Source organism: Bos grunniens, chromosome 14 (assembly GCF_055505025.1).
Source record: "Bos grunniens cultivar Pamir isolate PY7600 chromosome 14, Bosgru_T2T1.0, whole genome shotgun sequence".
NCBI classification, from domain to species: domain Eukaryota; kingdom Metazoa; phylum Chordata; class Mammalia; order Artiodactyla; family Bovidae; genus Bos; species Bos grunniens.
Genome location: NC_141178.1, coordinates 12,443,761 through 12,466,973, shown reverse-complemented (window position 1 = coordinate 12,466,973; position 23,213 = coordinate 12,443,761). Strand labels below are relative to the sequence as shown.

The following is a 23,213-nucleotide window of genomic DNA, read 5'->3' as shown; positions in this document are numbered from 1 at the left end:
ATACACTCTACCTCTGATTTGGCCTCTACCTTCAAAACATATCTTGACTGTAACTGTTACCACCTCTGCTGCAGCCACGCAGGGCTAAGCCACCATTGTTTCTTGTCGCAATTATGTAAATAGTCTCCTAACTCAGCTCAAAACCCTCCCATTTCAGAATAAATGCCAGAGTCCTTATAATGATCCACAAGTTTCTACGTGATTTCTCCCTACCTTGTTATCTCTTTGACTTCATCTACTACTCTCTCAACTCTGAACTCTGCTTCAGCCACCAAATCCTCTGTGCTCCTACTGCCCCTAAGTACCTGATTACCAAGGGACCTTTGTTGAGGGAGGCTTTCCCTGGTTACCTTATCTAAAATTTCAATACCCTCCATCTCTGCTTTACTCTTCATACCACTTTTCATTATCTAACAGTATATATTAAATAATTTATTTACTTTTATATTATTAAAAATAATTTACTTATTTATCTATGCTCTTTATTGATTGTCCATTAGAAAGCAAAGTTGCATAAAGATAGGGATTTTTATCTGTTTTACTCACTGCTATATCCCCGAGTGGGCTTCCTTTGTGGCTCAGGTGGTAAAGAATCTGCCTGCAATGTAGGAGACTCAGGTTCAGTCTCTGGGTTGGGAAGATCCCCTGGAGAAGGGAATGGCAACCCATTCCTGTATTCTTGCCTGGAGAATTCCATGGACAGAAGAGCCTGGTGAGCTATAGCCCATGGGGTCACAAAGAGCTGGACACGACTGAGTGACAAACACACATATCCCCCAGCACCTATAGTGACTGGCACAAAGTTAACCTGTGACTGAAATGCAGACAATTACAAATCATTTATGTAATAAATTATGTTAGTACTGAGAAATAGTTGTATTCTTTCTGACTAAAATGGCAGATATCTTTTTAAGCCATTTTAATCTAATATAATAAAATAATAAGTGAAGTAAAATATTCAAGATAATAATTTTTATTAGAAAGAATAAAAAGTAAGGTTGATTTCTTCCCCCTTACAGACAATACCTATAAAACATAAATAAGTTGAAATTTACTCTTTTAAATAAAAGTATTTTATTTGCTATGTTCCAACTAGGACTGTATTTCTTTTGGATTATACTCATCACTCATAGCTTTGCTTTTTGTCCTTATCTTTACCGTAGAAAATTAGCCCAAGCTTTTAAACTATGAACACAGAAATTTATGCTGTTATATAAGTAATAACATCTTTATTAAAAACACTAATTTTACCAAAATAAGGTCTAAAAACCGTAACAATGTATTATATAAAAAAAGATAGCTACTCTACTACAATTTGGTAAAATTTAACACTAAATGATAAAAATTATTCTATTTACACACTTTTAAGTGTTTTGTTCAAACTGGAATATTTTTCTACATACTACAGATGGTGTCCTGGTTTGGAGATAGTTTCACATTAAAGGGGCCAAGACCTATGTATTTCTAACTAGTCACTGTATTAAAAAGGTGTGTGTGCGTGCTAAGGCGCTTCAGTCGTGTCTCTTTAGGACTGCGACCCTATGGACTTGTAGCCTACCAGGCTCCTCTGTCCTTGGGATTCTCTGGGTAAGAATATTCGAGTGGGTTGCCATTCCCTTCTCCAGGGGATCTTCCCAACCCAGGGATGGAACCTGAGTTCCTTTAGTCTCTTGCATTGGCAGGCGGGTTCTTTACCACTAGCACCACCTGGGAAGCCCTTGATCACTTTTAAAACATCAGTTCACTGATGTTTCCACTGTGTGCTTAGTCGCTCTGTTGCGTCTGACTCTTTGTGACCCCATGGACTACAGCCCACCAGGCTCCTCTGTCCATGGGGCTTCTCCAGGCAAAATACTGGAGTGGGTTACCATTTCCTCCTCCAGGGGATCTTCCCAACCCAGGGATCGAACTCAGGCCTCCCGCATTGCAGGCAGATTCTTAACCTCCTGGGCCACAGTTGGGTACCTAAAAAGAAGGGCTTCCCAGGTGTTGCAGTAGTGAAGAATCTGCCTGCAGGAGACTCAGGAGACCCAGTTAGATCCCTTTGTACGCAAGACCCCAAGGAGTGGGAAATAGCAATTCCCGCTGGCATGCTTGCCTGGAAAATTTCATGGACAGAGGAGCCTGGCAGGCTATAGTCCAGGGGGCTGGGCAGGACTGGGCAACTGAGCACTCACGAACCTAAAAGGAACCTATTAACAAAGTCGTCGAAATTCAGTTCAGTTCAGACGCTGAGTCGTGTCCGACTCTTTTCGACCCCATGAACCACAGTATGCCAGGCCTCCCTGTCTATCACCAACTCCCAGAGTTTACTCAGACTCATGTACACTGAGTCAGTGATGCCATCCAACCATCTCATCCTCTGTCATCCTCTTCTCCTCCTGCCCTCAATCTTTCCCAGCATCAGAGTCTTTTCCAATGAGTCAGCTCTTCGAATCAGGTGGCCAAAGTGTTGGAGTTTCAGCTTCAGCATCAGTCCTTCCAATGAACACTCAGGACTGATCTCCTTTAGGATGGACTGGTTGGATCTCCTTGCAGTCCAAGGGACTCTCAAGAGTCTTCTCCAACACCACAGTTCAAAAGCATCAATTCTTCGGTGCTCAGCTTTCTTCACAGCCCAACTCTCACATCCATACATGACCACTGGAAAAACCATAGCCTTGACTAGACGGACCTTTGTTGGCAAAGTAATGTCTCTGCTTTTGAATATGCAATCTAGGTTGGTCATAACTTTCCTTCCAAGGAGTAAGCATCTTTTAATTTCATGGCTGCAGTCACCATCTGTAGTGATTTTGGAGCCCCCCAAAATAAAGTCAGCCACTGTTTCCCCATCTATTTGCCATGAAGTGACAGGACTGGATGCCATGATCTTAGTTTTCTGAATGTTGAGCTTTAAGCCAACTGTTTCACTCTCCTCTCACTTTCATCAAGAGGCTTTTTAGTTCCTCTTCACTTTCTGCCATAAGGGTGGTGCCATCTGCATATCTGAGGTTATTGATATTTCTCCTGGCAATCTTGATTCCAGCCTGTGCTTTTTCCAGCCCAGCGTTTCTCATGATGTACTCTGCTGCTGCTGCTACTGCTCCTGCTAGGTCCCTTCAGTCGTGTCCGACTCTGTGCGACCCCATAGACAGCAGCCCACCAGGCTCCCCCATCCCTGGGATTCTCCAGGCAAGAACACTGGAGTGGGTTGCCATTTCCTTCTCCAATGCATGAAAATGAAAAGTGATGTATTCTGCATAGAAGTTAAATAAGCAGGGTGACAATATACAGCCTTGATGTACTCCTTTTCCTATTTGGAACCAGTCTGTTGGTCCATGTCCAGTTCTAACTATTGCTTCCTGACCTGCGTACAGGTTTCTCAAGAGGCAGGTCAGGTGGTCTGGTATTCCCATCTCTTTCAGAATTGTCCACAGTTTATTGTGATCCACACAGTCAAAGGCATTGGCATAGTCAATAAAGCAGAAATAGATATTTTTCTGGAACTCTCTTGCTTTTTTGATGATCCAGTGGATGTTGGCAATTTGATCTCTGGTTCCTCTGCCTTTTCTAAAACCAGGTTGAACATCTGGAAGTTTATGGTTCAGTATTGCTGAAGCCTGGCTTGGAGAATCTTTAGCATTACTTTACTAGCATGTGAGATGAGTGCAATTGTGCTATAGTTTGAGCATTCTTTGGTATTGCCTTTCTTTGGCCTTGGAATGAAAACTGACCTTTTCCAGTCCTGTGGCCACTACTGAGTTTTCCAAATTTGCTGACATATTGAATGCAGCACTTTCACAGCATCATCTTTCAGGATTTGAAACAGCTCAACTGGAATTCCATTACCTCCACTAGCTTGGTTCCTAGTGATTCTTTCTAAGGCCCACTTGACGTCACATTCCAGGATGTCTGACTCTAGGTGAGTGATCGATCACACCGTCGTGATTATCTGGGTCGTGAAGATCTTGTTTGTACCTCATTCCTAAAGTAAGGCATAACTTAAGAGCTATAGGTTAAAAAAAAAAAATCAATTATGTTTGTATACTATTTTTCGCAGCAGATACTGCTATCAGACGACCATCAAACTGCACAAACATGTCCATGGAGACGTTCTCTTGATTTAAGAAATATGCCTTATGTGTCCTAGGATGTGGTCTGTAGCCTTAGCATCTACACCATATTTGAGTGTTGGCAGCAAACTTGCGAAAGTGAAAGAAAGTGAAGTCGCTCAGTCGTGTCCAACTCTTTGCGACCCCGTGGACTGTAGCCCACCAAGCTCCTCCGCCCATAGGATTCTCCATGAACCGCAATTCCGAAACCAAGTTGGAAGTGAGCGCTAGAGGAGACACACGAAGGCGCTTGCGCAGTTATGCCAACACGTCGTCCAATTAGAGACGAAGCGGTCATCTCGTCCAATTAGGCGGACCCGGAACTGCGGCAGGAAGCTACTGCGCACGCGCCAGGGACTTGTCCGCGATTGGCTGCGCTGAGGCGGGCGCCTTCAGATGCTTTGGCGTTGGGGGTGTCGCTGTCTACTTCGCGTAGTCCTGGTACCTGGGCCGTCGCTCCCTTCGGATTCTCGCCGGTGCGTCCCTGAAGGGGGGAGGCGTGTGACGCTGTGACAGGCTGTAGGCTTGTGTGGGACAAAGACGCGAGAGGCGCCGGAACGAGGCTCCGAAGGAGGCGGGAGGGCAGGAAGGCGGCGGCGTAGCCGCAGCCGCTTCCTGCGGGTCTGGGAGTGCCGATGGGGTCTCAAGTCTGAGGGGTCCTTGGCGGCCGGCCGTGGGGCGCTGGTGCCGGAGGGCGGGCCGTGGGGGCGCGTTTGTGGTGGGGAGGCCGCCAGGAGAGGCGACTCAGCGCGGTGGTGCCTCCGCTCCCGCCCTCCCGCTCACCTCCTGTGGCGCTTGGGTGTCTTTCTTCAGGATGCAGCTATACTCTCCTGCGCGGTATTAATTAGAATTGACTGAGTAATGGAAGAATTTTTTTGTTTAGCGGTGCCTCAAAAATCAAAGGAGCGACTTGAGCCACGAAGGGAAATACCGGTAACGCGTCTGCCTGCAACGGGGGAGACCCAAGTTCGATCCCTGGGTTAGGAAGATCCTCTGGAGAAGGAAATGGCAACCCACTCCAGTATTCTTGCCTGGAGAATCCCATGGACAGAGGAGCCTGGTGGGCTACAGTCCATGGAGTCGCAAAGAGTCAGACAGGACTGAGCGACTTCACCTTCTTTCTAATGCAGTTGGAAGGCGGAAAGCAGAAACAGCAGGGGAGGTGTGTTGTTGGTTCTTGACTGTTGTATTTGCATTCTTGCATCCTAGAGGTTTGATGATTCTCCTCCCACGCCCGCGTTAAAGCCAAACAGAATCCCTAGATTCTGGTCAATATCTCCTTTGTCCAACTTCATCTTTTGCTAGACCCTCTCTTGGGACCTTCCTCAGCTCTGGTCTCATAGAACGTTATGTGTGAGATATCTAATAGTAATTTTCATAGATAGTAACATTACAGATAACATTGAGTGTTTGCTGTGTCAGACTTTATTGTAAGTACTTTAGGTATTTGATTTAACCCCCCGCCTGCCCCCAACCATCTTGGAGAAGGCAGTGGCAACCCACTCCAGTACTCCTGCCTGGAAAACCCCATGGACAGAAGAGCCTGATGGGCTGCAGTCCATGGGGTCGCTAGGAATCCGACACGACTGAGCAACTTCACTTTCACTTTCAAGCACTGGAGAAGGAAATGGCAACCCACTCCAGTGTTCTTGCCTGGAGAATCCCAGGGATGGGGGAGCCTGGTGGACTGCCGTCTTTGGGGTCACACAGAGTCAGACGAGACTGAAGCGACTTAGCAGCAGCAGCCAACCATCTTATGAATAATCATTATTTGTTGTCCTTGTATAGTTGCTAAGTCCTGTCTGACCTCATGGTCTGAAGCCTGCCAGGCTTCTCTGTCCATGAGATTTTCCCTGGGGAAGAATAGTGGAGTGGGTTGACATTTCCTTCTCCAGGGACTTTTTCCCGACCCAGGGATCGAACTCGCATCTCCTGCATTGCAGGCAGATTCTTTACTACTGAGCCACTGGGAAAGCCCAAAGAAGTTATGTAAACCGTTGAAGATCACATGATAGAAATGTCAGTCCATACTTATATTCAGGCATTGGCCTCAAAAACTGTATTCTTAACTGTTGCACAGTGCAGGGGATTAAATTGCCTGGTAATATAGGCCTTCTGATGTGTCATTAGCCTGAATTTGCTACTTTACTTGGGAGAACAGAAATAGGCAGGTGTTAGAATATAACAGATGTTAGAGTATCACAGTTCAGTTCAGTTCAGTTCAGTCGCTCAGTCGTGTCTGACTCTTTGCGACCCCATGAATCGCAGCACGCCAGGCCTCCCTGTCCATCACCAACTCCCGGAGTTCACTCAGACTCACGTCCATCGAGTCAGTGATGCCATCCAGCTATCTCATCCTCTGTCGTCCCCTTCTCCTGCCCCCAATCCCTCCCAGCATCAGAGTCTTTTCCAATGAGTCAACTCTTCGCATGAGATGGCCAAAGTACTGGAGTTTCAGCCTTAGCATCATTCCTTCCAAAGAACACCCAGGACTGATAACCTTTAGAATGGACTGGTTGGATCTCCTTGCAGTCCAAGGGACTCTCAAGAGTCTTCTCCAACACCACAGTTCAAAAGCATCAATTTTTGGCACCCAGCTTTCTTCACAGTCCAACTTTCACATCCATACATGACCACTGGAAAAACCATAGCCTTGACTAGATGGACCTTTGTTGGCAAAGTAATGTCTCTGCTTTTGAATATGCTGTCTAGGTTGGTCATAACTTTCCTTCCAAGGAGTAAGCATCTTTTAATTTCATGGCCACAGTCACCATCTTCAGTGATTTTGGAGCCCCCCAAAATAAAGTCTGACACTGTTTCCACTGTTTCCCCATCTATTTCCCATGAAGTGATGGGACCGGATGCCATGATCTTCGTCTTCTGAATGTTGAGCTTTAAGCCAACTTTTTCACTCTCCACTTAAACTTTCATCAAGAGGCTTTTTAGTTCCTCTTCACTTTCTGCCACACAGCAGAGTGCCAAATGGGAAAGGGCTCAGATAGCACTAATTTAAGAAGTAATAAGGACTCAGAAACATTTAGGGGGAAGTGTACCAAAGCCTTTGACTGTGTGGATTATAATAAACTGTGGAAAATTCTGAAAGAGATGGGAGTACTAGACCACCTGACCTGCCTCTTGAGAAACCTATGTGCAGGTCAGGAAGCAGCAGTTGAACTGAACATGGAACAACAGATCAGATCAGATCAGTCGCTCAGTCGTGTCCGACTCTTTTCGACCTCATGAATCGCAGCATGCCAGGCCTCCCTGTCCGTCACCAACTCCCGGAGTTCACTCAGACTCATGTCCATCGATTCAGTGATGCCATCCAGCCGTCTCATCCTCTGTTGTCCCCTTCTCCTCTTGCCCCCAATCCCTCCCAGCATCAGAGTCTTTTCCAATGAGTCAATGGAACAACAGACTGGTTCCAAATAGGAAAAGGAGTACGTCAAGGCTGCATATTGTCACCCTGCTTATTTAACTTGTATGCAGAGTACATCATGAGAAACGTTGGGCTGGAAGAAGCATAAGCTGGAATCAAGATTGCCAGGAGAAATATCAGTATCCTCAGATATGCAGATGACACCACCGTTATGGCAGAAAGTGAAGAGGAACTAAAAAGCCTCTTGATGAAAGTGAAAGTGGAGAGTGAAAAAGTTGGCTTAAAGCTCAACATTCAGAAAGCTAAGATCATGGCATCTGGTCCCATCACTTCATGGGAAATAGATGGGGAAACAGTGGAAACAGTGGCTGACTTTATTTTTTGGGGCTCCAAAATCACTGCAGATGGTGATTGCAGCCATGAAATTAAAAGATGCTTACTCCTTGGAAGGAAAGTTATGACCAACCTAGATAGCATATGCAAAAGCAGAGACATTACTTTGCCAACAAAGGTCCATCTAGTCAAGGCTATGGTTTTTCCAGTGGTCATGTATGGATGTGAAAGTTGGACTGTGAAGAAAGCTGAGTGCCAAAAATTGATGCTTTTGAACTAGATGTTGGAGAAGACTCTTGAGAATCCCTTGGACTGCAAGGAGATCCATTGGGTCTATTCTGAGGGAGACCAGTCCTGGGTGTTCTTTGGAAGGACTGACGCTGAAGCTGAAACTCCAGTACTTTGGCCACCAAGAGTTGACTTCATTGGAAAAGACCCTGTTGCTGGGAAAGATTTAGGGCAGAAAGAGAAGGGGATGACAAAGGATGAGGTGGCTGGATGGCATCACCGACTCGATGGACATGAGTTTGGGTAAACTCTGGGAGTTGGTGATGGACAGGGAGGCCTGGCGTGCTGCGGTTCATGGGGTCTCAAAGAGTCAGACCCGACGGAGCAACTGCACTGACTGAACTGATACTGATGTCTAGCACTTCCTCAGTGTCATGGTGGTAAAGAATCCACCTGCCAAGCAGGAGACCATGAGAACTGTGTGTTCAGTCCTTTGATCAGGAAGTTCCTGTGAAGTATGAAATGGCAACCCCCTCCATATTTGTGCCTGGAAAATTCTATGGACAGAGGAGCCCGGGTGGCTACATTCCATGGGGTCGCAAAGAGTATAACATGACTGAGCACACACACACAGTGATATCTGCAGTTTACTCTGAAATGCATCATCAGCAAGTTAGATGACTTGGTGGATGCCTAAGGGCATATGTAAATGGCAGAGCTAGAAATCAAGCCAAGGCAGGCTGGCTCCAGAGTGTTTTCTTAATCCCCACTTTGCTGCTTTTCCCATACTTGGATTCTCATATTCATTAATATTTTCTTTAGTTTAGAGGATAAGGAGAAGGGTTGAAAAATTAGACATGATAGGATTTAGGTGTAGAAAAGTTTAAGGGTTTAAGATAGTGATTCTTAAATGTGAGATTTAGGAGCACCAGTGGCAATGCTTTTGGCCGAGATATTTGGAGAGCCTTTAGAAACTGTCAGCTGAGTCTTAGTAAAGCCATTAGTGGGTTTGACTAAACCGGGGCATTGAGGGTGAACAGCGCAGTGAAAGTGGTGTAGAACTGGCCTGCCTTGTTGAAGTGCCTAGCGAGTAAAATGGGTTCCTCAAATAGTTTTGAAGTTCGAGGGGAGTTCTCCGGCTTGGGACAATCTTTTCCAAATAAGCTTTAGCTGCAGAATGGTAGATTGTCTGTAAGGGGGAAGGCTTCAGTCCAGTGTGAAAATGTACAGACCATGACAAAAACATGTTTTTATCCATAAGATGAAGGAAGTTGTGTGAAATCCATTTGCCAGACCTCAAATGGTCCACTAGTCAGTTTAAAATATCTGGGAGAAGTACTCTCAGGTTCCCTGGGTTGTATTTTAAACAAGTGGGACAAGTGAGGTAGGCACTTTTTTGTGGCCTTGTTAATATTCCTCATAAACATTGATTCATGAACGCTATCATTTTGTCAGTAGACCAAGTGGTATTATGTACAGTGCTTGCAGTAGCAGTTCAGTTGCTCAGTTGGGTCCCACTCTTTGTGACCCCATGGACTGCAGCATGCCAGGCCTCCCTGTCCATTACCAACTCCCAGAGCTTATTCAAACTCATGTCCGTTGAGTCAGTGATGCCATCCAACCATCTCATCCTCTGTCATCCCCTTCTCCTCCCACCTTCAATCTTTCCCAGCATCAGGGTCTTTTCAAATGAGTCAGTTCTTCGCATGAGGTGGCCAAAGTATTGGAGTTTCAGCTTCAACATCAGTCTTTCCAATGAATATTCAGGACTGATTTCCTTTAGGATGGATGGATTGGATCTCCTTGCAGTCCAAGGGACTCTCAAGAGTCTTCTCCAACACCACAGTTCAAAAGCATTGATTCAGAAGAATTGATGCTTTTGAACTGTGGTGTACAGTGCTTAGGAGAGGGAATTTTAGAGTCTTTAATAGACTGGGTAGTTATTTGGTCCAAACCAGAGCTTTCTTGATATTAAAATATCAAGCCATTAATTATTGAATTTCCAATCTTGTTTTTCGTTTTCTGAAGCCACTTGTTGGGCTTTTCTAGCCAGTTTTCTAAATTACCATTTAGAAGAATATCCATTGGGACTGTGAAAGAGCTTTGGCTGCTGTTGGTTCCTTTAAGGGTGGTATTTCTTGTGGAAATATCAACAGGGTGATTTCCCTTAGCTTTCAGAGTCAAGTTTAGCAGAATGTTAATAGTGGCTAACGTGGCAGGTAAAAGTAATGCATCCAGTCACTCCTGAACATAGGGACCTTTTAAAAATTTATTTCTCCTGAAGTAAGGAAGCCACATTGCTTCTACAACATTCCAAAATCTTGAGCTGCTCTGAAAGCATATCTACTATCAGTGTAAATATTGACAGTTTTGCCCTTGGCTAAAGTACAAGCCCATGTAAGAGTATATAATTCAGTTTGTTGAGTTGAAGTAGTAAAGGTGCTACCTTGACTACTATCAAAAGGAGTTCCAATATTGTCACTCTCCCAGCCATCAGTGAACCATAAGATGTCAGTGTTACCCAAAGGAATTTTTTTGCAGATCATTCACAAGGAATCAGATGATCCCTCAGCGTTAAGCAGTCGTGAGGGACTTGGTTGATAGAGGGGAGAAGAGTAGTGGGGAGGGTCAGCTTCTTACACTGTAGAAGTGTTATGTAAGGAGTGTTTAACAAAAGGACTTCGAGGCAGCTGACTTGGAAATGTTGAATTTAGGAGGATTTCTGCGTCATGAGTGTTAATGAGGATCCCACAACTATTTTCTTGATGGTCTTAACCAAAACGGCAGTGGTAGTAATGGTTGTAATACCCTATGGGTTGTTGGTGGTCCCCGTGTTTTTGGATGAGTATGCAAGGGCATTTCCTTCCTTTTCATACACAAAAAGGAAAAAGGAAATCTGATAATTAGAATGCCCAAGGGCAGGTGGGTTCATGAAACTTGTTTAAGGCCTTACAGACTATGTTTTCCGGTTCTTCCCATAAAATTGGTTCCTGTTGTTCTTTAGTAAAACATATGGAGGATTGGCCATAAGAAAAATTTAGAATGTTATCAAAGTGATAACCGACTAGCTTAAGAAAGCCTCATAGTTGACAGTTTTGGGTTTGGGCTTCCCTGGTGGCTCAGCTGCTAAAGAATCCACCTGCAATGCGGGAGACCTGGGTTCGATCCCTGGGTTGGGAAGACCCCCTGGAGAAGGGAATGGCTACCCACACTAGTATTCTAGCCTGGAGAAATCCATGGCATCGCAAAGAGTTGGACACGACTGAGTGACTTTCATTTTCACTTTGGGTTTGGGGAAACTTAGGCACCCCACTCCACTACTCTTGCCTGGAAAATCCTATGGACGGAGGAGCCTAGTAGGCTGCAGTCCATGGGGTCTCGAAGAATCGGACACAACTGAGCCACTTCACTTTCACTTTTCACTTTCGTGCTTTGGAGAAGGAAATGGCAACCCACTCCAGTGTTCTTGCCTAAAGAATCCCAGGGACGGGGGAGCCGGGTGGACTGCCGTCTATGGGGTCGCACAGAGTCGGACACGACTGAAGCGACTAGCAGCAGCAGCAGCAGCAGCAGTACACTATGAAGACTCTCTGGATCTATACACCGCCCTTGTTCTGATATCAGATGCCCTAAATAGTGAACCTGGCTTTGGGCAAACTACAATTTTTCCTTGGTGGTTTTATGTCTTATAAGGCTAAAACCTTTAGCAAGTGGATACTGTCTTCCATGGAGGCAGGTTGAGAGGGAGAGGAAAAAAGCAAGTCATTCACATATTACAACAGAGTAGAACCTGTGGGGAACTTTTTATCATACAGGTCAGCCTCTAGGGTTTATAAGAAATAAGGAGGACTCTCATTAAAACCTTGAGTTTTTACTGTCCAGGTGAGTTTTTTCTTCTCAAGTGAGGGTAAAAAGGCATTTCGTAGCTTCAGTCAACTGGAATGCTAAAGAATACACTGATAAATCAGTTACAGTAAATAATTTACTTCCAGTGAGAATGGATTTTAGTAGAGGGTTAGGAACAACAGCCAAGGTGTCAAGAGATAGCAGTGTTGTTTATTGCTTGGAGGTCCTAGGGCAGCTCTACCTTTGGCCCTTCGGTTTTCTCACCAGTAAAACGGGAATGTTATAGGAGTATAACTAATACTAGGGTTTGTAAAGTTTGAGCCTTGTAATCTTCTGTTATGGGTTTTATGCTTTGAAGGGCTTCTTTACTTGTAGGGTATTAATTAATTTGGGGGCGGGGATTTGAAGGATCTATTAGAATCTTGATGGGAGTGCGTGTGTGCCTGCAAGCTTAATAAGTCGCTTCAGTTGTATCTGACTCTTTGCGACTCTGTGGACCGCAGCCTGCCAGCCTCCTCTGTCCTGGGGATTCTCCAGGTAAGAATGCTAGAATGGGTTGCCATGCCCTCCTGAGTATCTTCCTGACCAGGGATCGAATTGGCAGGCAGGTTCTTTACCACTAGCGCCACTTGTAAATATCTCCCTTGATGGGAGATGCACTGTGAATTTTGCCAACTTCAGGTATGGATTTTGCCCATAAGGATGGTGGTAGCTGATTCAATAGGGACAGATGATCTATGTTTTCTGAATCAGCTCTAGTAACATGAGAGATGAAGCAAATACAGGTTGTCAAAGATAATTCCATTCACCTGGTTGGCTGCTTTACTACTATAAAAACTCTAGAATTATTTACCCTTTGGGAGAAAGAAGTTCTGGCATGAGACTTTTCTAAGGAAGGATCAACCTAATAAGTGGGTTTGGGCAGAGAAACTAAAGGGAAAAGGGTGTGTATCTCTCAAGTGACCTAAACAAAAGGGTATAGATTCAGAGACAGGAATCAATTGAAGTTCATTAGAGATCCCCACTATTTTCTGGGTGAACTCCGGGAGTTGGTGATGGACAGGGAGGCCGGTGTGCTGCGATTCATGGGGTCGCAAAGAATCAGACATAACTGAGCGACTGAACTGAACTGAGTACTCTGAGGCAGAGGCTCCTTTTTGTAGTGGTGTTGAACACTGAGAGTAAGGCTCTGATGTCCTTTAAGACTGGAAGAGACTCATCCTCAATCTGGCAAATGTTTCTCCAAACTTTTAAGAGGAAGAATTGGGAAGAACCCCTGTGGTTTCTCAGAATCCCTTCATTGACAGTTGGGAGAATGTTGGAAAGGCTGGTTAGAGGGCTAATGGCACCTGAAAGCGCTTAAATTTTAAGTCTCTTTCCAGTGTCCTGACTGTTTGAAGTTGTAGCAAAACTAGGAGGGCTTTGGTTTCATTTAGGGTCTGGACTTGAATTTATTTCCTGGACTTGAATATTAAGAATTTTGGCAGACTTTCTTTGAGGTGACTCATCTAGAGTGTGAAAGAGCTGGTTTGCTAGATTAGCTAAATCTGGAATAGGCATAGTTTTCCATCCTATCCTGGTCCATTTTATTAGAAGAGAAAGGTCCTGGTTCAGCCCATTAATGTACTTAGAGTTAAAAGCTACCTAGGTGGAATCAACATCTGAAGGAAAAAAACAGAGTTTTTTAAAAAAACAATTTAAAGTTGGAATAGTTATGAACAGATTCATCACATTTTTTTGTGCAAGCCTGAATTTTGTTCAGATAACAGTCTTTGCAAAAGTCTGTGAAAATGCCTGATGGAGTCACCTGGAGATTGCTTGAGCCTGACCATGTACGTTGGTGGACTGGTCTCCGGGTTGTAATTCTAGAGACCTTTCAGTATTTTCCCAATTAGTGTGTGTGTGTGTGTGTGTGTGTGTGTGTGTGTGTTTTCCTGCCACGCTTGCATGGCTTGTGGAGTTTTAGTTTCCTGACCAGGGACTGAACCCCAGCCCTGACAGTGAGTGCACCCATTCCTAACCAGTGCACTGCCAGGGAATTCCTCCAAGTCAGCAGTTTTCTTACTGTGGGCCTGACTTCGCTGACACACGTATGAACCAGCTGATACAAGTTGGAGAAACCAGGTTGATAAGTTTGAATGACTATACTAAACTCCGATACAAACCTGTATCTTTGTTTACTTTTGGAAAATCTTTGACTATTGCTTGCAGTTTAGCTTTAGTTTAGGGTTTATAAGAAAGCAAGAGTTTATCCTCTGGGTCCTCAGAAAGCTTAATTTTAAAAGGCAGGTTCTGATATGTTCAGAGGAAAAGGGGATAGGAGCCTTTCAGTGAAAAAGGGAAGTTCCACTGGAGAGTTATTATGGGGGAACTGAGGGTGAAGAGGAGGTGTAGGTGGTGTGGAAGGGAAGAGAGATGGTGCCAGAGGGCGGTCCTCAGCATGAGGGCTGAGGAAGAGGGGTAGAGGATTTTGAAGCTTTTTTACCTTTCTTTGTTTGCATCAGCTAAGATGTTATTTTGCAAAGAGACAATTTTAGGTTCCTGATAACATTTGGAAACCTCAGAATAGCAATCAAAATACTCATTTCCTTCAGTTTTGGGAATTTTAGAACTATGATTGTCCAGTTTGGTTTTAAGAAAAGTTAACTTTGGGAATTTCACAAGTTCCTCCTAATGGCCGTTGATGTTCTAAATTGCTTTTGGGTAGGTTGGTCCATTTACCTGGAAATGTGCATGCAGAAGGACTGCAGTGTTTAAACATAAAATCGGCCGGAGTCCCTGTAGTGGTAGAGTGCACCCTCAAAATAATTTAGGTAACTGGGATCCCATTTCTCAGAGTTTTTTCTCTGGAGTGAAAGAATAAGTTTCAAAAGCCTAAACAGCTCAAATACCTTGTAGGTCTAATACCAGCCAGTTCTAAGGGGACAGCCCAGTCATGCAAGAGCCAAGCTAAAAGCTGCTCAGCAGAACTCTAGTGAACAGCCTAAATCTGTGGGAGCGAGCCCAAAGCTTTAATAGTGAAGTTCCACTAGAACAGCCCATTTCAAAGGGAATCTGGCCAAAGGTTGAACTGGCACATTTCCGGTAAAACAGCCCCTGTTCTAAAAGGGCTCAGGCTGGAGGCTAGTGCAGTTATAGTTGAAACAGCCTGCTTTTTAAAAGTGTCATGCCAAAGTGCCAAATGGGTACTCACAGACAGAACTAGGCCTTAAACAGAAAGAATGAGTTCCTGAAACAGATCCTGAATAAAACCTGGAGAGCTTCAAAACCCAAAGAGGATGTAAGCTCAGATCCAGGAGAAAGACTTACTCTTGAGCCCCAGGGTTTAAGAAGAAAAGCACTGGGCACCAGTGGACTCGGTGTGGGTCCTGCTCACCGGCCTTGTTTGCTCACCAGCCTTGGAGTCATCACGGGTCTTCTCTGGATCCCAGTCTTAAACAAATAGACTGCCAGTTATTTCTCCGGGTAAAATGGGTTTACTCGGGATCAGCAAACAATTGCAGTTTGTGGTTGGCAGTCATGGTGAGCCATGTGCAAAACCTGCACACCCAGGAGAGGAGAACACTTTTATGGGTGGGGGCAAGAATTGAGAAGGCTATTGTAGGACTTCCCTGGTAGTACAGTGGATATGAATTCGCCTGCCAGTGCAGGAAACATGGGTTCGATCCCTGGTCCAGGAAGATCCCACATGCTGTGAGGCAGCTAAGCCCCTGCAGCAGGACTACTGGAGCCCACGCTCTAGAGCCTGTGCTCCCGTTAGTAGAAGCCGCGCCAGTGAGAAGTTCATGCACCACAACAAAGAGTAGCCCCTGCTCGCTGCAACTAGAGAAAGCCTGTGCATAGCTGGAGACCCAGCCAAACCAAGAATAAATATAAAAGGGCTAGGGTAAATAGAGTCCATTGAAGGAATTGACAGTTTGAAGTCTAGTGACTTTTCTTTCATTTGGGGGGGAGGGGGCCGGCCCACGCACTGCGGCATGTGGGATTGTAGTTCCCTGACTAGAGTCCACCCTGACGCCTCCCCTCCACTCCCCTCCACAGTGGAAGTGCGGATTCTTAACCAGTGGATCACCAGGTAGGTCCCAGTAGGGACTTTTCATTGGCTGAGTTTTGACAGTTTTATTGGCTGAGTTTTTGCCAGGCAAGAAGAGGGTTCTTCTTCTAACTCTCGGTTGTTGCTATCATCATGTACTGGGAGAGCTTCTCCATCTGGCCTCTGGTCTGTATTTTAGTTGACATTTCTGTTAATTTTTATACTACTGCTGATCCCTCAAACTATATCCAGACTGATTATTTATCAGATTCTCATGTATTTCCTCATTTTTACGTTGCTGAAAGTGGGAAAGGTCTAACCAGCAGTGATAGCATGTCCCAGCTTAATTGGCTGTAGTTCTTTTTTTCTTTGTAGAAAATTGGAAATACACAGTAAAGAAGTCAGAAGAAAATAAAAATTACTGGTACTTCTGACATCTAGATATAATGTTCATATTGTGGCATGTGTTTTTCTAGTCTTTTAGAACTCTCTATAGATGTGTAATTTTAAGTTAATAGTTCAATGTGTACGCTTAGATGAGTTTTAACAAACTTGTAACCACACTGCAATATGATGGAGCTTACCTTGATCACACCTGAAAGTTCCCCATGCCCCTTTGCATTCTAGTCTTTAGCACAAACTTACATACTATTTTTTTGTCTTTTTCTATCACTGAAATGTTGCTGAACATGTTTGGTAGCCATTTGTGAAATTAAAATTTACTGTTTTTAGAGCAGTTTTAGGTTTAGCAAGGTGGAGGGAGATGTTTTAGGTTTACAACATTAGGTTTAGGTGGAAATTTCCCATGTACCCATGCCTTCCCTTGTTACCAGCATCCCTCACCAGAATGGTACATTTGGTGTACATTACCATTGACACACATAAGCACCCAGAGTTCATAGTTTACATTAGGATTCATTCTTGGCCTTGTACATTTTGTGTGTTTGGACAAACATGTAATGACATGTATCCATCATTAGGGCATTGTAAACTATACTTTCTCTGCCTTAAAAAATTTTGTGGTCTGCCTTTTCATCTCTGCCCCTCCCCTAACCCTTGGCAACTGCTGATCTTTTTACTCCATACTTTTGCCTCTGTAGTTTTCTAGGATGTCACTTAGTTGGAATCATATAATATGTAGCCTTTTCAGATTGGCTTCTTTCATTTAGTAATATGCACTTATGGTTCCTCCATGTCTTTTCATGGCTTGACAGCTCTTTTTCTTTTCTTTCTTTTTTTTTTTTGTTAAGTGTTGAGTAACATTCCGTGGTCTGAATGCACAACAGGTTGTTTATTCATTCACTTGAGTGCTTGGTTGCTTTCAAGTTTTGGCAATAATGAATAAAGTTGTGATAAAACATTTTTATGCAGGTTTTTTCAACTCTTTGTTGAAGGGAGTTTATCCTATGATAAAAATACATTCAATTTTTTAAGAAAGTGCCAAAATGTCTTCCAAAGTGGCTGTACCATTTTGCATTCCCACCAGGAATGAATGAAAATTCCTGTTGCCCCACATCCTCACCGATGTTTGGTATTGTGTTTTGGATTTTCTTCATTTTTGATGACATATGATATGGAGCATCTTTCCATGTGCTTATTTGCTATTTGTATATCTTTTGTGATATGTCTTTTAAGATCTTTGGCCCACTTTTTAACTGGATTGTTTTTTTGTTGAGTTTTAAGATTTCTTTGTATATTTTGGATAATAGTCCTTTATCAGATGCATCTTTTGCAGGTATTTTCTCCTAGTGTGGCTTGTCTTTTCATTACCTTGACATTGTCTTTGCAAAGCACAAGTTTTAAATTTTAATGAAGTCTAGCTTATCAGTTATCTCTTTCATGGGATTTTTCCTTGGTGTTGTAGCTAAGAAGTCATCACCATACCCAAGGTCATCTAGATTTTCTTCTGTATTATCTTCTAGGAGTATTTTTGCTTTGTGTTTTACATGTAAGCCTATGATTCATTTTAAGTTAATTATTCTGAAGAGTGTAAAGTCTTGTTTCTAAGTTCATTTTCTTTGTGTGTGTGCGTGCATGCTAATTCACTTTAGTTGTGTCTGACTCTTTGTGACCCTATGGACTGTAGCCTGTCAGGTTCCTCTGTCCATGGGATTCTCCAGGCGAGAATACTGGAGTGGATTGCCATGCCCTCCTCCAGAGGATCTTCCCAATCCAGGGATTGAACCTGCTTCTCTTACGTTTCCTGCACTGGCAGGCAGGTTCTCTGCCACTAGCACCACCTTGTTGTTACTGAGCTGCTCAGTCGTGTCTGACCCTATGTGACCCCATGGACTGCAGCACGCCAGGCCTCCCTGTCCTTCACCATCTCCTGGAGTTTGCTCAAACTCATGTCCATTGAGTCGGTGATGTCATCCAGCCATCTCATCCTGTGTCGTCTCCTTCTCTTCCTTGCCTTCAGTCTTTCCCAGCATTAGGGTCTTTTCCAGTGAGTCAGCTCTTCGCATCAGGTGGCCAGAGTATTGGAGCTTCAGCATCAATCCTTCCAATGAATATTCGGGGTTGATTTCCTTCAATATTAACTGGTTTGATCTTGCTGTCCATGGGACTCTCAAGAATCTTCTCCAGCATCACAGTTCGAAAACATCAATTCAGCCAACATTTGCTGAATCATAGAGAAAGCAAAGGAATTCCAGAAAAACATCTATCTCTGTTTCATTGACTTCGCTAAAGCCTTTGACTATGTGGATAATAACAAACTATGGAAAACTTTTAAACAGATGGGAATACCAGACTGTCTTACTTGTTGCATGAGAAACCTGTATGCAGATCAAGAAGCAACAATTAGAACCTTATATAGAACAATTGACTGGTTCAAAATTGAAAAAGTGGTATGACAAAGCTGTTTATTATCACACTGTTTATTTAACTTATACGCAGAGCACATCTTGTGAAATGCCACGCTGAGATGAGTTACAAGCTGGAATCAAGATTGCCAGGAGAAATATCAACAGCCTCAGATACGCAAATTAATACCACTTTAATGACAAAGCGAAGAACTTAAGAGCCTCTTGATGAGGGTGAAAGAGGAGAGTGAAAAAGCTTAAAACTCAGTATTAAAAAAGACTTAAGATTGCGGCATCTGGTCCCATCAGTTCATGGCAAATAGAAGGGGAAAAGCGGGAATCAGTGACAGATTTCCTCTTCTTGTACTCTAAAATAACTGTGGATGGTGATTGCAGCCATCAGATTAGAAGACGATTGCTTCTTGGCAGGAAAACTATGACAAACTTAGACAGTGTATTAAAAAGTAAAGACAACACTTTACTGACGAAAGTCTGTATAGTCAAGGTCTTTCCAGTAGTTGTGTATGGATGTGAGAGCTGGACCATAAAGAAGGCAGAGTGCCGAAGAATTGATGCTTTTAAACTGTGATGGTGGAGAAGACTCTTGAGAGTCCCTTGGACAGCAAGTAGATCAAATTGGTTAATATTAAGGGAAATCAACCCTGAATATTCATTGGAAGGACTGACGCTGAAGCGTCAATACTTCCCACCTGATGGAAAGAGCCGATTCATTGAAAAAGACGCTGATGCTGGGAAAGATTGAAGGCAGAAGAGGAGGGCAACAGAGGATGAGATGGTTGAATGGCATCACCGACACAATGGACATGGGTTTGGGTGGACTCTGGGAGTTGGTGATGAACAGGGAGGCCTGGTGTGCTGCGGTTCATGGGGTCGCAAAGAGTCGGACACGACTGAGCGACTGGACTGAACTGAACTTGTGGTGGCCTCTCTTGTTACAGAGCATGGACTGTGGGCCATGCAGGCTTCAGTAGTTGCAGCTTGGGGGCTCTAGAGCGTGGTAGTTGCAGCTTGGGGGCTCTAGAGCGTGGGCTCAGTAATTGTGGCGCTCAGGCTTTTAGTTGCTTTCAGTGACATGTGGAATCTTCCCAGACCAGAGATTGAACCCATGTTCCTTGCACTGGCATGTGATTCTTAACCACTGGCTATCTCTCCATTTATTTAGTTCTTTGATTTTGCTCAGCAGAGTTTTTATAGTTTTTCCTTATATAGATCTTGTACATGCTTTGTTAGATTACCCTTAAATATTTCATTTTTGCGGGGTGCTAATGTAAATGGTATTATGTTTTTAAATTCAAATTCCACTTATTGCTGATAATGTTGGAAAATAATTGATTTTTGAGTTTTAATCTTGTATTTTTGCAACTTTGCTAAAATTGCTGTTTTTAGCCATTTTTTATTTGATGTATAAAAAAGTTTCTCATATCATTAAACATTCTTTTAAAATGTGATCCCCACCCCCCACGCCCCCCCATTCATGGCTGTAGAATTATTTATATAACAAATAGTGAATGCCTTCTTGTGTTGGTACTGGCAATATACTGATGATTGGAAGGTAAGACTTCATGCCTCATCCAGGAGTTTACAACTTGGGGGAATTAATAGGCAGTTTCATTACAGTGTGAAAAGTGCTTGGGTAGTAGACACATAGGAAGGATCTCTAATCCTTCTAATCCAGTCTTTGGGGGAGATAAAGGCGGCTCATAGTTAAGAGTCCTAAAGCATAAGTTGAAGTTCATCAGGCAAAGAAAAATGGTTAAAGGCTGTATCAGAGACCCAACACTGTGTAGGCAGTTTGTTCAAAGACCTAGAGTAAAAGAGAACATGGCTTGTTTGGGAAGTTGTAGCACTACATTTTAGTCATGTAGGAAGAGAGTGTATTCTATTTTATCCAGTACTCTGCTGTAGATATTTAAATTTTCCGTTTTTCTCCTACTATAAGTAATATTGGCATGAAAACCTTATACATAATTCTTTGAGTATATCTTTGCTAATTCCTTAGGGTAAATTTCCGGAAGTGTAATTTCTGGGTTAAGCAAATTATTTTGGTAGCCATGTACATCCTTACTGATACTTTATCTTGTGTATAGTTTTGTGAGATTGCTTTAAATTAGAGTGCTTGCTGCTGTCCATTGCAGAAGCATGATGTATGCTTGTAATGTTCTTGTCTTTTATCTGTCTCACCTGTCCTGTCCTGATGGAAAAAACATTGAGCAAAAGTTTGGAAACATGGTTCTTGTCTCTTGATTTATTTATTTAAAATACCTCACTGCTCTAAAAGGAAATAGGATAGTAAAAATTGAACTCTAAATGTATTCTTTCAATTGCCAGGATTTTATTCACTCATTCAAAAGTATTTGTTATGTATCTGGCTTTGTGGTTGATGCTGCTTACAAAATGGTTAAGAAAACAATGATTGCTCCCCGCATGCAGTTTATGGATTGGGGAATAGGAAAAAAGCAACATGCTTAATATATGTATGTGAATAATTATGTTTTCTTTGATTTTGAAACTACTATCTAAATTACATTTAAGGCTTTATTGTTTTTATCTAATCTATAGTTTTATCAAAATTGGTACAATATATGTTCAGGTTTGTACCATATATTTTGAATCTTAATACATTTCAAAAGCCTTTTGTGATGGAAAATAAAATGTTTCCAACTGTTGAATTTGTTTTCTAAGGCTTTTTACAGGCTTATTCCCTTATATTTTTAAAGATGTCATGATTATAGTGATGATATATTTGGAGGTAGTTCTAATCAGACTTCTGATGAAATGACTTTTGGGTATTTTTCAGGTTAATACTGCTAAATATGAGACGATCAGCAGCACCAAGTCAGTTGCAAGGAAATCCCTTCAAAAAACCAAAGTTTATATCACCAGCAAGAAGTCATCCAAGTCCTAATGAAGAGGTTGCAAAACTGAATTCAGATATAAAGTTATTTGAGGTAAAAAAAAGAAATATAGAGAAGCATGTATTTTAAAAAATTGCCATTTAAACAGTTAACAATGTTCATTGCCTATAGGAGTTTTCAGTATCTCTGATAAATTCTTCTAAAAACCTTAGATGTAATGGCTAACTATATGTATTTGAAGGAATGGCATAAAGTAAACTTGGGTTAGGTCTATAAATAAACTTTTGGTAACAGTGAAAAATACCTCCACAAGGGAAGGGGTGGAGATTCTTGTTCAAGAAAAAAAGTTATTCTGGATCAGTGTTCTTTTTAAAGGTACCACATAAGTAAATGAAAACTTTGGATAAGGTAATTTAAAGAGAAAACATACATAAATAATGTTTTATATCACTGTTATGGAAACTTCCTTTCCTTTTTACTTATAAAAAGTAAGTGCTCAAAACAGTCTTAATATATATTCTTTGCTTCTAAGTTGAAGAATTATTTAAGTCTTAGGTATAATAGAAGGTTTATAAAGATTATATAGAGCATATGTAAAATGGACAGTCCACACTTTGGCTACTCTACAGTTCTTTGATTTATGTTTTGGAGATTGAAATCTACTAATATTTTTTCTTTTTTTTTATTATGGCAAAATATATATAGCATAAAATTTGCCATTTTACCATTTTTAAGTGTGCAGGTAAGTGGCATTAATTACATTTTCTTAATTGTTCAATAATCACCATTTTCTGTGTTTGAAACTTTACATAGAAACTTCATAACCATTAGGCAATAATTCCCTGTTCTCCCTTCCCTGGTCATCATTACTCTTTCTGCCTCCATGAATTTGATTACTCTAGGTACCTCATATGTAAGTGTAATCATAAATATTTGTCCTGTTGTGTCTGGCTTATTTCACTTAGCCTATGTTTTCTAGGATCATCCATGTTGTAGCAGATGTGAACATCAATGCTTTATGTGATTAAGTAATATTCAGTTGTTTCAGTTTAGTTCAGTTGCTCAGTCTTGTCTGACTCTTTGTGACCCCATGGACGGCAGCATGCCAGGCCTCCCTGTCCATCACCAACTCCCAGAGTTTACTCAAACTTATGTCCATTGAGTTGGTGATCTATCCAACCATCTCATCCTCTGTCATCCCCTTCTTCTCCTACCTTCAATCTTTCCTAGCATCAGGGTCTTTTCAAATGAGTTGGCTCTTTGCATCAGGTTGCCAAAGTATTGGAGTTTCAGCTTCAACATCAGTCCTTCCAGTGAACAATCAGGACTGATCTCCTTTAGGATAGACTGGTTGGATCTCTTTGCAGTCCAAGGGACTCTCAAGAGTCTTCTCCAACACCACAGTTCAAAAGCATCAATTCTTCGGTGCTCAGCTTTCTTTATAGTCCAACTCTCACATCTATACATGACTACTGGAAAAACCATAACCTTGACTAGACGGACCTTTGTTGGCAAAGTAATGTCTCTACTTTTTAATATGCTGTCTAGGTTGGTCATGGCTTTTCTTCCAAGGAGCAAGCGTCTTTTAATTTCATGGCTGCAGTCACCATCTGCAGTGATTTT

At 42.6% G+C, this 23,213-nt stretch overlaps 1 protein-coding gene across 4 annotated transcripts in view; it reads left to right on the top strand.

Annotated features, from left to right (window-relative positions):
* Positions 1–4,401: 4,401 nt before the first annotated feature.
* Positions 4,402–23,213, top strand: part of LOC147359048 (DNA repair and recombination protein RAD54B) — a 118,210-nt gene continuing 99,398 nt past the window's right edge. The window contains exons 1-3 of one of the 4 annotated variants that reach the window (XM_086335914.1): positions 4,458–4,567; positions 4,975–5,253; positions 21,533–21,683. In XM_086335914.1, coding sequence (XP_086192040.1) covers positions 5,135–5,253; positions 21,533–21,683 — 270 coding nt within the window. In that variant the 5' untranslated portion in view covers positions 4,458–4,567; positions 4,975–5,134. Of the gene's footprint in view, positions 4,568–4,974; positions 5,254–12,306; positions 12,415–21,532; positions 21,684–23,213 lie in introns of those variants that run through there. The other 3 variants (XM_086335915.1, XM_086335913.1, XM_086335916.1) reach the window with 3 other exon arrangements.